The sequence below is a fragment of the Balaenoptera ricei genome, chromosome 11 (assembly GCF_028023285.1).
Source record: "Balaenoptera ricei isolate mBalRic1 chromosome 11, mBalRic1.hap2, whole genome shotgun sequence".
NCBI classification, from domain to species: domain Eukaryota; kingdom Metazoa; phylum Chordata; class Mammalia; order Artiodactyla; family Balaenopteridae; genus Balaenoptera; species Balaenoptera ricei.
The window spans coordinates 82312986-82329202 of record NC_082649.1 but is presented as its reverse complement, the minus strand read 5'-3'; the positions used below and the strand labels follow the sequence as shown (position 1 = coordinate 82329202).

Here is a 16217-nt window from a genome sequence, read left to right as displayed (position 1 = left end):
TTATGAAGAATAAATGTATGTCAAAGGCAAGCTCTCAGTTCTTGTTATTTTTGCACTCAGCCCTTGCTTTTGAAGACCCCCTTTAAAAATTTTTTTTTTAATTTAACATCTTTACTGGAGTATAATTGCTTTGCAATGTTGTGTTAGTTTCTGCTGTATAACCAAGTGAATCAGCTATATGTATACATATATCCCCATATCCCCTCCCTCTTGTGTCTCCCTCCCACCCTCCCTATCCCACCCCTCTAGGTGGTCACAAAGCACCGAGCTGATCTCCCTGTGCTGTGCGGCTGCTTTCCACTAGCTATCTATTTTACATTTGGTAGTGTATATATGTCAATGCTGCCCTCTCATTTCGTCCCAGCTTACCCTTCCCCCTCCCCTTGTCCTCAAGTCCATTCTCTATGTCTGTGAAGACCCCCTTTTTATTTACTTATTTTTTAACAAATGAGAAGAGAAGCTGAGTTGGTGACCCTTCAAGGTGTTTTTCAGGTTTTCAAAAGCCAACAGTAGGACTATCCATGTTATTTCAATGGTACCCTTTTTGAAATGACCATTTATCTTTTAGGAATAGCATGAGGGCAATTCATCCATCTTACCTAGGTTTTGGAGCAGCCCAAAGTATTAATGACTCCTGTCTCTCCTCACCTGTGCCAATTCAAGGCTTATGACTTTGAGGTGAAAGGCTCTGTAAACCATTAGCAATCAGCAGCCTTGCAAGCCATTTATTTCTCTTCAGGACATATTTATTAGGCTATATGTACTGTGTAATTGAAGGAGACTTCTCCATAGCTGTAAAGCTGTACAACTATATTCTTAATCTTCTTAACAAAATGCCACCTGACACAGCATTGGGAGCTACTTAGTCCATACGTCGGAAGTCCAACTGTCTCTTTAAATTATGATGGCTGTAATATTTCATAATGACCATTATGAGGTCCCCAAAGGAAAGAATGTCTTCATCTTTTTGGAGACATTGAGTCTGATGCTCTCGTTCTTGGCAATTGGTATCATATTTGCATTGAAAAATTATGCTGCAGGGTTGATGATGGTATTTGGCTAGAGAAAGGAGAAAAAAAAATGAAATGTCTAAATTAGAACCATTTTCTATTTGCTTTTATGGATTCAGTTTTGTGATATATCGTGTTTGTAAGGTCCTTCAGTGGAAATGTACTCTGGTTTTAAACTTGGCCTTGAGCTTATGCTGGCACACCAATTTAGGGGGAGAAAAATACCCTTAAAAAAAAGGTCATCATCATTATTCAATCTAGCATCAATTATTGCATGTTGCTCCCAACCCCTTGACCCCATGTTTAAATGCTGGCCCTCCCTCAGTGTTCATTGTCCTGTCTGCCCCCTTCTTCACAATGGATTCGCTTTCTTTTCTCCTGCTCCCAAGAGCAATGGTGCTCCCTCTTATCACAGCACTTAGCACTGACCACACTGCATTATAAGTGCTGCTTTGCTTCTTTCTCTTTTAAGACAGACTATGAAGTCGTCCAGGTCAGGGCCATGTCTGATTTACCTTTATCTCTTGAGTCATGCTTCACTAGGCATATGGCAGAGCTCAATAAATCTTGCATGGATGAATAGGTACATGGATGGTCCCTTCTCGTGATTCAGGTCTTAGCTCAAATACTCTCTCTTCAAGAAAAACATGCTTGGCCAACGAGTATAAACTAGCCATGCATCCCAGGCTACTGTTCCATTATCCTGCTTCGTTTTCATCACCGAAGTTATCACTCTGAAATTATTTGCGAAGTTGTTTCTTCTCTGTTTCCCCACAGAATGTGAGCACTGTGAAAACAGGACCTTATAGGTTTAGTTCAGTGCTTTATCTCATGCCAGCTCTTGGCACATAGTAGGCCCTTAGCCCAGTTTGCCTAAATGAGTGAGTGCATTTTCCCTAATTTCCTTCCTGCCCTCAGTGGAAAGAACTAGGGCTGACTGTACCTGCCTTTTTCAGTTTTCTGAGCTGTCCTTATTAGCATTTCACCAGTAAGGCAAGGGCAATTTAAATTTATTTCATGGTTTATATATTGTGTATTAAACAAAACAAACAAAATACTAATTGGCAGAGAATGGTGCAGATGGCTTTTTTTGGAAAGGTTACTGACCATTAATGTTAATTGTTTAGAGCCACTGGTTTGCAGTCAAATAATCATCAATTCTGCATTGCCAGGAAAATCACAGATTTTCTCACTCTGTTTTTCCCGCACCCCTTCCCATCTGTACCTCGCTGATCTCTTAGTATTTTGATCCATCATCATTACCTACTAGGTTCATAATATTTTCACGCAGCAGCAGTTTTGCTGATAAATATTAGCGTTCTGGTGTGTTCTTTAATGCAGTATCTGTCCTCAAATTTTTTTTAGCTGTGCCCTTTAGATCTTCCCAAGAAAGGAGAAGGAGAAGCAAGCAATGGAACTTTTCGCTTTCTGCTTGATCCTTCTCATTGTCCCCTCTATTTGCAGATGAAGTATCTTACATACACTGTTCTTCTTAGAGGCACAAACTCAGCTAAAGTGAACCTCACCCTGGGAATTCTAACACCATAGCCATGTGCTTGGAGGAGATGATTTAACCTGAGGATTATAGACCCCAGTAGAATGGGTTTCTCAGGGTCCCTGGTCAAGGTTTCAGAGGCTCCTTGAATTTGTATGCAAAATTGTGTGCTTCTGTGAAGCTTTGCTTCAGAGAGTCTCTAACAGCTTTTTATCCCATTTTCAATCAAGGCCATGGCCCAGTAATTTAGTAAGTAGCACAGACACTTGAGTAGAAATGGCAGTCACTGAGCCAAGAGAGAGCTAGAAAAAATTCCAGTTATTTTTTAATCTAGCACTGCACTAAAGCTGATAGGTATATACCATTGTCCAAGCACACACAGTATGGCTGCAACATTCAGTAACAATTAGCTGTTTATGATTACAGCTCTATTGTATGTAAAGTCTGGAAAATACCAGAAATAAGAATATGAATGATCTATTCATGCTAGCATTCTGAAGCAACATTTTAATACATCTTCCTCTAGTCTTTGAGTGTATGATGTATGTGTGATATATACATATATCTATTTTTTAACAATGAATTTATATCCTCTGGCAGTTTTTAATCTGCTTTTCATATCTTATGTCATTACCATTTTCCCACGTCACTAAACAGTCTTCACTTTTACAATCCATTCATTTTTAATGAATTCATAAATTTTCATCTTGTTGATATAACAATATGTTTGCTCATTCCTTTGTTCTTGGAAATTCAGATCGTTTCCATTTTCTATCTTCTTTAAATAACACTGTGTTGAACATCTTTTTAATGTAAATCACTGTGAGACTCTCTGCTTGTTCTCTTTTTTTTTTTTTTTTTTTTTTTAAATTATTTATTTATTTATTTATTTTTGGTTGTGTTGGGTCTTCGTTTCTGTGCGAGGGCTTCCTCTAATTGCGGCAAGTGGGGCCACTCTTCATCGCGGTGTGCGGGCCTCTCACTATTGCGGCCTTTCCCGTTGCGGAGCACAGGCTCCAGACGCACAGGCTCAGTAGTTGTGGCTCACGGGCCCAGTTGCTCCGCGGCATGTGGGATCTTCCCGGACCAGGGCCCGAACCCGTGTCCCCTGCATTGGCAGGCAGATTCTCAACCACTGCGCCACCAGGGAAGCCCCAACTGCTTGTTCTCTTAATACAAACTCCTAATGATAAGTTTAGTGAGTTAAAGTCAGCTGTAATCTTTGAGTCCTACATTTAGGACTATGTGTTCATGGGTTTTAGAATAAGAGAGAAGGCTAGTGGGGCCTGAAATGAAAATGTGCTCAGAAGTAGTCTTAGCCTCTTTGGAATCTAAGACTAGCCCCTGGCCAAGTTCTCAGTCTTCTCCTTTCTGTGGCTTTCCGTGGGCTCCATGAACTAACTCTCTCTCTTTCTAAATATATATAAGTTACTTGCTTCTTACACATGGCATTACCGTATTCAGCACCAGGACAGTTGTTAATGCAGCCCTTTGCTACACAACCCTCTAAAGAATCCCATGTGTTTGATGACCTGTGGATTAGTGACATAGTGTTTGTCAGAATGCTGAGGAGGAAACCAAATGTTTCCATTAAAATGCTCAAATTTAGAAACCAAGTACAAAGGGGATGAATATCACAATGAAACCAAAGTAGATTGATGACACAGTACAGTTTTGTTATTTGAAGATCCACTTTGCATTTGACAATGACTTTAGGATTCACCCTTTCCAAGCCCTTTGCACGATTTTTCTTGCTTCTTTCAGATAGTGAGGTTGATTGACATTCTCACTTCCTTTAAACCTAGAAGAAATGAGGTCCAGGGAAGTACAGTCTCTTTCCCAGCATCTCAGGTTTTGTTCATCTCGGTGCCAAAATGGCAGTGATTGGCTTCTTTTTGGCTTCCTGATAGCCCAGCTGAGCTCTCTGATGTCTTCCCTGTTTCCATTTAGTCACTAGGACAAACACAAGTCTTAATTTCAATAGGATGCTTAAAGAAACTCATTATGTGTATATTCATTTTGGGAAAAAGTAAGCAAGTCTTGGAGGATGTAGAGGTCAGTGATGGCTCTAGAGATTTAAAAATGCAATAAAATGTTCTGAAATTTGCTGCATTTGTCTTACAGAGGCAGTATAGACTTTTGTTTGTTGTGGTATCTGTGGGTATGTCTATGTTCATAAGTAAATAAAGCTTTTCTTGTTGTCGAAGTTTCTAAAATAGGTAATAAAGCCATTCATGATCTCATGAGCCCAAGAACACACAGTTTAAGTGTATAACCTTCTTCTATTCTTCGTTTCCAAATGCTTATGTATTCTGTTACATTTTTTACTTTTTTCATATAAACTTTTGTGTACAACCTTTTTAAAATTCCACCAAGAATAACATTTGCCATTTAGTTATACGAGAACATGTTCAGTAGTGTAGTTTATGGCCTTGATATTTAAGGGAAAGAGATTCCTCCTCCTCCTCACGTTGATTGGTCAGATCTCAGTCACTAGCAAAGAACTTGCCATTTGTTTTCTCCAAAGGGACACCTTTTTCATTGGGAACTTGAGAAATTTAGGTCCCAAGCTTTTCTCACTTCTGTAGATCACACTTAGACTCCCACTTTGAAGGTACACTTTCCCGTGAAATTTTCTGGGATCCCTTTGAAGTAGCATTTGCCACCTCCCAGGCTCTAAGAGCAGATGGTGCTGTCCGTGGATTCTTTCTGCTGCCTCTTCTCAAAATTCCCCTTCCTCTCCCTGAAGGGCGCAGGCGAGCCTATTAGGACAGGTGCTGTTTCTGTCCATATGCCTCCTATGTAATATGTGACACGATTCCTACAAGTAAGCTTCCCGCTTCCACTGGGAGCACAAAGTGTGCCTTTGCCCTAATGAAAACCACTGACGCGCCATCAAGTGTGGGATCGTGCTGCTTTCTGTCACCCATCCAGCGTGGGATGGCCGCGGTCACCTCCAGCTAGACAAGGGCCACATACCAGGATTTCTCGGTCTTGGAGAATTCTTCCAGTGATCTCTTTTAGTGCTTCCCATCAGGTCTTCCCAGCTATTTTCAGTCTACCTGAATAGCTCTGAATTAATTAATGTTTATTTTTAAATTAATATTTTATTGCCTCAGCAAGATGTGAATATGGTGTTGTTGAAAAAAATTCTAGATTAAGGCTGAAGTCTGCTTAAACTAGTCTATCCGATCCCGGCCCCCTTCTCTCCCCACCGGAAATACAATACTTCAGTTACCAGTTTCATGTGTGACAGTCAAGGAGAGGGTGTGTGTCTGAATATGTTTAACACCTGCCTCCTATGGCTGCCCTTCTGCCTCGTGCTGTTCTCATTCAACGTTATAGTTTGGAGACCATCCATGCTGTTACCCATAGAGTTAGCTCATACCTTTTAAACTCTGCGGACGGCTTCATAGGTTGGGTGTCCCTGAGTTTATCTAGAATTTCCAGTCATTTCCAGGTTCCCTTTATACCAACCGTGCTGCACTGAGCATCCTTGTACCTGCATAACCTTTGGATGTGTGTGCGAGTGTTTCTCTCTGATAGAGAATCCACGGTGCTGTTTATTTGATACATGAAAATCTTAACAGGTGGAGAATTTAAGATGGTCAGAGTTTTAGAAATGATGGGCAGAGTACGGATCGAAGTCATTTTCCCTGACTTCTCCTGACTAGTTGGAGATTCTTTACAAAGTTCTGTAGAGGGTCATTGGGATCTTGGGTGACATCAAGTCTAGTAAAAGCTCACTCCAGTGAAGTGTTGCTTATTCCAATGAACTAAGAACTTCAGTCTGAATTAGGGAAAAAGCTGTATTTAAAGATGTGATATTTGACCATTTTAAGGTGTACACAGTGACCCAAACTAATATAACTTGATAAAATTCCTTAAGGGAATCACATTAATGAACAAATTAAGGCACCTAATAATTATTTTTAAGAAAAATGACATCTAAATTGCTCAAGACAGTTATTCTCATCCATAGGCAAAATATTTCCCCTACGTAGTTTCTGCATTTTAGCATGCTGGGCAAATGATTTTTCCTAATTAGGGTAAGATAACCATAACCACTTTTTTTTTTTTCCCGAACGGTGTAAATTAGCAAAGGAAGGTAAAAGGGGTTGACACTTGAGGGCCTGCTCTGTGCCAGGTATGAGGCTTTTAAGCATTTTGTCTATTTAATTATCACAACGAGTACAATGAGTCTTATTCTTTCCATTTCATAAATTGAAAAACTGAGGCGCAGGGGACTTTAAAGCAGCTCACTGAAGGTAGCCTATCCAAGTTTGCCGGACTTGAAAGAGTAATAATCTTCGTTCTGCTGTATTATGGTTTCCTTAAATGGGGTCCTCCAACCTTCTTTGTCGGAATCTTCTGGGATGTATGTTCATACTGCAGATTCCTTGGCCCCTGAAGGTGGGTCCTGGAATTCTGCATTGATAAGAAGCTGCCACATCCTCCAGTGTGCACTCTGAAGTCCCAGAGCCACTGTGCCAGACCGTGGTGACGTCCTTTTGGTGATGTGACGAGCCGTGCCGGAAGAGTGCCCCCACTGCCTGTCACGCCCCTCTTGCAGGGGGCCCATTAGCAGTGCTCCTCTGGGGGACTTCCTCCTACTCACCCACTGCCCCGGCCTCCTGTTACTTGCGCTGAACTTAGCACGGCTCCTGGTTTGACAAGTCACTTCCAAGAGAGTTGAAATCGTTAGTTACACTACCTAGGGATCACGTTCTAAAAAAGGTTGACCTTTCCGGTGCAAAATCATCAGATCCCAATACATCAGGTCGTGCATTGTGCCTGACGTGGGTGGAATCTGCATTTTGTATTCTAACCTCGGCTCAAACCAAAAATTAGAAAACAAAATGAGAGGACTGCTTGCAGAAATGATTACTTTCGAAACACTGATAAATGTTTTTATTTTCCTTTCCAGCCCTCCTTTGCCACACTCCCTTGGTGACAGATTTTCCATATGTCTGCCCCTAATGGCTTCTGACTTTCCCAGAAGTGAGATCAGCGGTCCCTTTCAGCTCTCCCCCTGCCACTATAGACAGGGTTTTGGAAGAGCCAGCAAGGTTCAATGAGCCCCTTTTTCTCCTTTGCCTTTCTCTTTCTGCATTATTATCTTTTTCTCTCAGCTCCATGAAATTTCTCTTTTCATTCCCCAGCAGCCTGCTTTCGAGGGGCTAGTCCCAACAAGCTGCATAGGAGTTTGCTCGGATGAGTGACGTGTGAAGGGGTGCGATGCGGAGGGTGTCCTAAACCAGCTTGGATTTGTGTTCTGTTCCGGCAAAAGAGCATCCGTTTTTGTTTTGGTGTTCAGCTCATTCAAGTAAAGAAGGCATTTCCTCTCCTAAAAGGCAGAGGGAAAATTTTAAAAAAAGGAAGAAAAGAAAGAAAGACCCAAAAAAAATTTAAGTTTAACCATTTACTCCTCTGAAACTAAATATACACCCCCTTCCTCTGTCCTGATTGGTCCGCTTCAGTTGACAAGTGGAAAGGAAAGGAAATATCCTGGACTTAATTGTAAATTAAGTCGCTCTTAATCCAGAAGAGCATTTGAGATTCTGTCCAAGTGTTCAATTTCCCAGGCCGCTGAGGTCTGTGAATTTCTTTTCCCAGCCTCCAGGCTGCTGCAGTACAAGTCAGCATAGCTAATGCAGATAGATCTCCTGCCTCTCCCTGTCCTCCTCCCTCTGCTTTGATTCGATATGAACAGCCTGGTAACTCCGATGCTGGGGAGAAATCTGACATAACTCTGCAGATGGCTAGGTTGCCATGAAACACCTGGGGATTGTTCTTAAAGGAAAAGGTAACATTTATATGCTAATGATTTCTTCCCCGCTTCCCTCCTTGTTGCATTTTTTCCAGGACTGCCAGTTCCCAAGAAGAGCCCAAAGTCGGTAAGGACTTGTCAGTTACTTGGTGCTCGTTTTGGGGTGGGGGTGGGGGGCTGGTGGTGGGAGGGGACGCTATCTGGCTGGACTTAATGTGTTTTAGAGTGGGTGGAGGAGACAAGAACCAGGGCTCATTTTATTAAGTTCTGGGGATCCGTTTGGTATAGAAGGTATTGGGGTCTGTCTTTAACTGTCTAGTGATTTGTAGGCAGGCTGCGGGAGCCTGGATAAAGAATGCATGTTTGGAATCTTCTCTGTATAAATGCATCACAACTCTCATTCCAGTGGATGAGTTTCTTAGATGTTTTAACTTGATACAAATGCTACTGTTTCTTTTGAGAGAAGGAAAAAACAAAAAACTCTACCTGCTTCCTGAGTAGCATTCGCTCGCAGCTGGTGTTTCAAGCCATTCACATGGGTAGATTCCCTCCCTCAGCTTTCTTTTGCACTGGATGATGAATTATTTAAGGATTTTAAAGCCTGTAGGTTTATGGAAGAATTGCTCAGCCCTGTATATATGCCCATGCTCACATGGAAAATGCCCCAGCCCTGAGAATAAGACATTTCCTTGTTGTGGAAATATCCTTTGTTGTTTTGCCAGCTTTAGTGGCATTGTGCTGCAGATATAGGAGTCTTTAAAAAAAAAAAAAAAAAAAAAAAATCAATGTTAGGCTGTCCTTTCTAATCTGGTTTCCCTGAAGATGCATTACCTAGTCGACATGTTCGCTAATAGATTTGAGGCTCTAGCGTTTCGCTTGGTGGTGGTGAGCTTTTGCTCCCTGGGCACTGACAACAAATTAAAATGCTACTTAAAACCTCAAAATCTGGAACTCTGATGCCTGTGAAATTGAGGTGGTGAAAGAAGCATCCAAAATCATTAACAGTAAGATAAAGAGGGGTGTACTTCCTTGTGGCTTAGAGTATTGGGGGGAGGAGGAATTGACAACCTCTGCCATCCGGGAACGGAGCACCTTTAAAACTTTGCAGCTTACGGTGCTGCAGCTGAATTCTTTCCACCTGCCTCCAAGCCTGGCAGCAAGAGGCAGAAGTTTATTCAGGAGATGAGAGAGGGAGCTTCCTGCATTCGTAAACCCTACTCCTAAGTTCTCCAAAGAGAAAAACCTGCAGTAATTGATTCCCGTGGCATGGTGCCATGGTGATGGGAACACGTGACTTCGGGGCTGCTTCCCTTGTCATTTTGTGTTAATGTCCAGGCTGAGAAGTGCTGGTAGGTGTCCACATTGGAACCACAGAGATGCCAAAGCCTGTGTGTGTGCGTGTATGTGTGTATGTGTATGTCTCCCCCTCCCTGGGTCACAGTCAGAAGCCTATTCAGCCTTCAGAAAAATAGAAGCACATCTGAGAGATGTGTCACGTGAGCTTGAGTTAGCAACACTCGTCCTTTTCTCTCCCGCAGCCCCAAGCATGCTACCTGAGGCATGGACTTATTTTACACCCTCCACATGGCATGGAGTCTTGACCAGAAGCGTATACTGAGGGGGGGGACGGTTTGGCACACGCAGCATGACGTCGGGTAGCAAGGTGTTCTGTTTCGTTTTGCATCCCATTTCAACTTGCTGTGCAAAAGGATTTTAGTAGAGTCATTTGCATCTCTTCTCCCCCGAAGTGTTTTGGAATTCCCCATTGAACTCAAAGGGTATCAAACAGGTGCAGAGCCTGCATTCACCAAGTCAGTTAAGAGAATTCCCCGTGACCGTTTATTTTGGAGGAAGTCATGTCATGAACAAGCAGCAAAGCAATTACTCAGGCTGCATTCCTAGGGAAAACAAGCTCTCTTAACTGCGTTGCCCACAGTCTGCTGGCTCTTAATTACCACAAGCTAAGAGACTGGTGTGTTGCTGGGTTAGAAAAGAACCATCCCCCAGCCTGGGGCTTGTCCTTCCCTGGCTTCTCTGCCAGGACAGGGATGGTGGTTTCCACAGCACCGCTGGCACACTCTGGCAGCCGCTGTACAAAAGTAGGGGGATATCGGCCAAGGTCTGCTGTTGCCAGTGGAACCTTGTGAACATCTGTGGTCAGTGGGGGTTCTGTACAGGTGGGTTGAAAGCTGTTTCCCTTTCCCAGTTTGAATTTTGATGAGGTCCTGCTAGAGAGACAGATGACGATGGGATTTTTCTGGTAGGGTCGGCGGGAATCCATGGGGAAGCTGGATGACGTGGTTCCAGAAAGTCATTCCTATAATGACGGGCAGGGCCAGTTGGGCCACGGAATGAAACGCACACTGATTGTGCCTGGGTTGTGATACGCTGAGAGTTACCATTAGCTCTGAGATATACTGTTTGAACCCAGGACCATGTCCGTCCTTTATTCTTAGAGGCTCCTGCAATTGTTGGCTTGCTCATGTGACTGACAGCTTCCTTTGCCCTCATACCTTTTTTTTTTCCTATAAAGGTTTTCAATAATTAAGTAGTTGGGTTTTTATTAGAACAGAAGGACTTCTCTTTTTGATCTCGTTTCCCCTCCTGAATAGCCTCTATAACTTACTCTCAATCGGCAATTTCACCTGCTAGATTTAGGGTAGATGTTAAATTTATGGTTTAAGTACTCAAGGGGGACAACGGCAATGTCTTAATAAAATTTGACTAATTTAATACCTGGACATCCATAGCATCAGGGATTTTTCTGCCAAATGGCAGAGGCAAAAATAAGACATATTTGCTGTCAGGTTTTAGGCCTCACTGGGAAAATGGTTTGGTGGGCCACTTTAATCATCCTGACTGGAAACTTGTTTAACGGAGACTCTTGGTCGAAATCACACACAAGGATTTTGCGTGTGAGCATTGAAAACTCTGAATAGCACACCAAACCCTGAATTTTAGGTCTGTATTCACCCAGGTTTTTTCACTAGTTCATTTCCCAACTCTTGCTTCCTTTCTCCCTTCTTTCACCTGTCCATTTGTCCATTTATGCATCTGTCCATCCATCATATATCCATTCATCTATCCATGCATTTCTCTTTTATCCACTCATCCATTCATCCTTCCATTCAGCAAGTTGGTGTTGAAAAACTACTAAGTGTCAGGTTTGGTGTGAGCCATTGGAAATGATATAATAAATAAGATGGTGCCCTTCTTCTTGGAGCTTATAAATGATTTATTGATTGCTCCTTTCAAAAAAAGGATTCATTGTCACAAATCACTAAAATTTTTTATGCATTTGTTCCATCAACAGATATTTATTGGGTATCTCCTGCATGCCAGACCCAGTGCTAGTATATAACAGGAACTAAAACAGAAAACACTCATGTCCTCATACAACTGGGGAGAGATAAATAGGCAGATCTGTACAGACCCTCCTCATGAGGCCTAAAGTATGATGGGCATATACTTTCAAAAGGTAACGAAGCAGAAATATAACATAAAACAAGGACTCACATAATAAAACTCATTCAGCTCTTAATGATAATAACCTAAGTGAAGTAGTCATCCAAAGCCATAAAAAGCTATAAAAAAATTGAATTAGATACTGTGATAGAGCTATGGAATTCTTCCAAGTTCCCCAGCAGCCTACACAGCATAGGTAACCACATTATTTACTTAGCTTTTATGTTCAGATCCAAAAAAAAGCATAATGTGTTCAGTAAGGAGACAGTGTTTTCCTAGTTCCTAAAAAACTTCTCACAGGGACTTCCCTGGTGGCCCAGTGGTAAAGAACCCGCCTTCCAGTGCAGGGGACCCAGGTTTGATCCCTGGTTGGGGAACTCAGATCCCACATGCCGCGGGGCGGCTGGGCCCGCGAGCCACAACTACTGAGCTCGCGCGCCTCGACTAGAGAGCCCGCGTGCTCCAAACTACAGAGCCTCCGCACTCTGGAGCCTGTGTGCCACAACTAGAGAAGAAAGAACCCGCACGCTACAACTAGAGAGAAGCCCGCGTGCCGCAATGAAGAGCCTGCATGCCACAACTAAGACCCGATGCAGCCAAATAAATAAACGCTTTAAAAAAAAAAAAAAAAGAGTTCTCACCTAAAGTTTTCATATAGGTGACACCAAGTGATGGGCAAGGAAGTGTCCTCAGCAAATGCAGCAAGCTGAAAGGTAGCAACAGTGACAGGTTTCTGTTCCACGGTCCTCTGTCCCTCTCCCGTGGAAGGGATGCTAAGGACATAGCTGACAGCTAGTCATTAAGAAATACGAGGGAGAGATCTTAGACAATGTGCACAGTAAGTGACCCCGGCGTGAATCCTCCTGAACGCTGCCTCTTTCTCAAACTCTCCTGGTGGCCTTAGCACCCCAATGCCACTTGTCCCAGATCCAGGGCATAGCACAACCCACCAAAGCTCCAAGCTACAAGGAGAAGCACTGAGAGTGGTAGATGGGAGAGGGCCGAGGGTTACTTAAGTAAGTCTCCTTGCCCCTTGTTGCTCACAGCAGCTCATACCCTCGGCCCTTTGGAGCCTTAAAAAATAGACTTTGCTGTTGTATTAGACTCCATTAAAACATTCAGAATGAACTGAAATTCATTTTCCTATCCGATCAGTACTTTCCTTTTCTTCTCCATTAACTCCTCTTTCTTGCCTTTTGGAAGAAATCATTTGACTTAGACCCATAAATGATAAAAGAAAGAGACAAAAAGAAGGACCATCCTCTGCTTTGGCTTGTATTTGAGACTGATTTTCACGCAACCTTTAATGACATTGGCCTGATACCTCATCAGCACTTGCAGTTTTTCCTGTTGTGCATGTAAATCGCTGCAGTGGCCTTCAGTCTTGGCAGATACGTGAACTGTAAATAATTTTGCCTTAAAAATGGATTGATTTGTCATTTTTAAGCCACATGAATTCTTTTCATCATTTAAGCTCCTAAATGCTGTCTGTATTCATTTGCTCTTCCGAGCAAATATTTTCAGCTCACTTTATAAGTACCTCCATTTTGAAATCATTCTGTGAAAATACTAATGAGCTGACTTTTTTCCCCATCTCCATTTATAAAGTCCATTGCATCTTCCCAATTTCTCTGGCCTGTCAGTAATAAGGAAATCGTTTGTTTTAGGAAGGTTGGTACAGTTTTGTTTTAAATGGTCTTATGACACAGGTTCACAGCCAGATGTGGCCAAGGATTTCTTTGGAGTTTTCAAAATTGAAACCGTTTCTTTTTTCCTAGTTGGCCCTGATTTGATACTCAGAAGTAAAAATTCTGCTTCAAAAATATCCACATAGTGACAACAGCTAGTGTTGGAGATATTCAACTCAATATGTGGTCCTCCTTTCCAAGTGTTTATTCAAGCTGGAGATCTGGAGGTGGATATTTGTGTTTCTGAGAACTCCTCCCCCCTCCGCCTTCCCCTTCCCCCTCCCCCCTTCCCCTTCTCCTCCTCCTCTCCCCCGTGCAGCCTTTCAGCAATGCCTATCAAATCTGGCACCAAAATATCTTTTGACTTTACTTGTCCCTCCCCCTTGTCACAGCTTTTCCCCTTGTATAAGCCACCCCGGCTCCCTCACCTGGTCTGCACAGTAGCCTCTTGACTGGCTCTCTGCTTTTACAGCCACCCACATCAACCTATTCTCCAGACGGTAGCCAGACCAAACTTTCTGGAAATAAGTTGGCTCCTGGCACATCCCTACTTTAAATTCACTAATGGATTCCTCCTCCCCAGAACTAAGAGTGAAACCCAAACTCCTTAAAGTAGCCCACAAGGCCCTTGCATTATTCGGTCTCCAAGTTCCTCTCAAGCCACCCCACCCCCTGCTGTGCCACACTAGCTACCTCTCTGCTCTCCAAACAGGCCAAGCTCACTTTTGCTTTGCAGACTTAGCACATGCTGCTTCCATTAATGGAACGTTCTTCCAGAGGCTTCTCCTTACTACTTACCTTAAGGACACTGCAGTGTGTTGTCATCAGTCTGTCATGATTATTTGATTAATATTCCATCTCCACACATAAACACACACACACACACACACACACCCCTAGATAACGTAGGTATAAATTCTCAAGTACTATCTCTTTCTTACTTACACATTGTATTTTTCAGAATCTGGCTCATAGCAGGTGATCAGTATGTACTTATTGGATGAGGGAATAAATGTATTGCAGATTACTTAAGAGGGGCTATTCTGGATGTTCTATCATTGATGTATCTATCATTGATGGATTGCGCCATCCATGTTCTTAGCATGCATAGAATTACTTTAACAGACTTGAAAGTGTATCTTTATTAATGCTTATTTGAGGGCCAGTTTCTCACCTAGAAAAATGAGGTGAGAGACAATCACATTTGGTGCAAGTCAGATCCTGTGTTCAGAAGTGAATTTGTCCTCATGGCCCAAGTCTTCTGGGAGGGAATCCAGACTGCTGAAAAGGCATACTAGGTGACTTTAATTTGAGAGCTATATAAACATGACTTTTCTCCTGGACAGTTCTGGACCCTAACCAAATAAAAGATAATGTCATATCTAGTTAACATGTTCTCAGAAAATAAAAAGGCATATTTTGAACTTTTCTACACGCACAGAACATAGCTTCAAAAAGTTTAGGTGCCAAGATACTAAATACAGAATGCATTTTCAAATTAAGTCATTTTCATAATTGAACTTGAGAGGAAACATAAAGCGAGGTTAAATCTTATCAGGGAAAAATCCAAAAAGCTTCCAGATGCTCATGTGTTTAGCCCGTGAGGGTGGGTTAGAATATGCCATTTAGTGATAGGTTAGCGATGGCCTAGTTTTTAGAGCATATTCTCAGGATGCTGCTATACTTTCATTTTCCAAATTTAGGAGCAAAGTTTAGACGGCATTCAAAGGGGATGCAGAGGTGCAGTTTGACGGAGAGGCAGTTTTGCAGACTCTGTCCAGACTGTATCTATCATTTTGTGATAAATTGGACCTAAATGCATCCTTTATGGGGAAGGTGAGAAAAGATGATAAAAGTTTTTAAACGGCCCAAGCCATTTCTGGTAAACTTCATTTGCACCCTCTGGTTATGGTAAAGCTGTCTCTTAATTTAAACTTGAGATTTCCAGGTCCTCTGTGTCAGATTTGTTACACTGGGACAGCCATCGAAGGGTCTTGGAAATCCCTGAGGTGACATACAAAATCTGTGTGCATGCATTTGTGGGCGTGTCTGTAAAAGCACATGTGCATTCGCTGCTGGAGAAAGGTCCAGACTCTCTCAGTGGGACAGGGTTGCTGGAAAGGTATTTTTCTCCTGTTCAGGAAGAGGCAGTGATTGGAAGAGGTTACATTTCAAGAGGTTACCGAGTATCCCCAGGAAAGGAAGAAGAAGAAGATAGTGAGGTTTCCCTCGGGTAATCCCGCAGTGCGGCTCACGGGGTCCCGGTGAGGCTTTGTGAAGAGGAACCTTTACACAAAGGAGACTGGAGCTTCCAGGGTCAGAGACTGACTCTAACCATGAAATGAACTTAGTGTCAATGGACCGACCCCACATCTAGCATTTGCTACTCATCTGAAAAACCAGGAGAGGGTAGTCATTTGAAGAGAGGGATGAAACTCTCATAGTTAATCCAGAGGTCCTTCATCTATTGAATTATTTGCTTTCACTTTTAAAATATCTTCTTCCTGCCCTTCCAAGAGGAGAGCGGACACAGAACACTACCAAAATGTAAAAAATAGAAAGTAACAGTCCCATTAATTCTCCTTACCAAGGTTCATTTCTAAATGAAAACAGCTTTACATTTGATCTTGATTATAAAAAACATTCTCTGTACATGATAAAAATAAGAAGTAGGCAGTACAGGAAAGTGTAAGAGGGGGGAAACCCAGCCAGAACCCATCTTTTTTTCTGTTTATGCTGAGGTGTGTACACTACACATGCTTGTTTATAATGGAGACCCTTACGAAGAC

General features: G+C 42.4%; 1 protein-coding gene across 14 annotated transcripts in view; it reads left to right on the top strand.

The window, feature by feature from the left end:
- Positions 1 to 16217, top strand: part of MAGI1 (membrane associated guanylate kinase, WW and PDZ domain containing 1) — a 616029-nt gene that overhangs the window by 560743 nt on the left and 39069 nt on the right. For all 14 annotated transcript variants that reach the window (XM_059940148.1, XM_059940140.1, XM_059940139.1 and 11 more), the window contains one exon: positions 8371 to 8402. In XM_059940148.1, coding sequence (XP_059796131.1) covers positions 8371 to 8402 — 32 coding nt within the window. The remainder of the gene's footprint in view (positions 1 to 8370; positions 8403 to 16217) is intronic.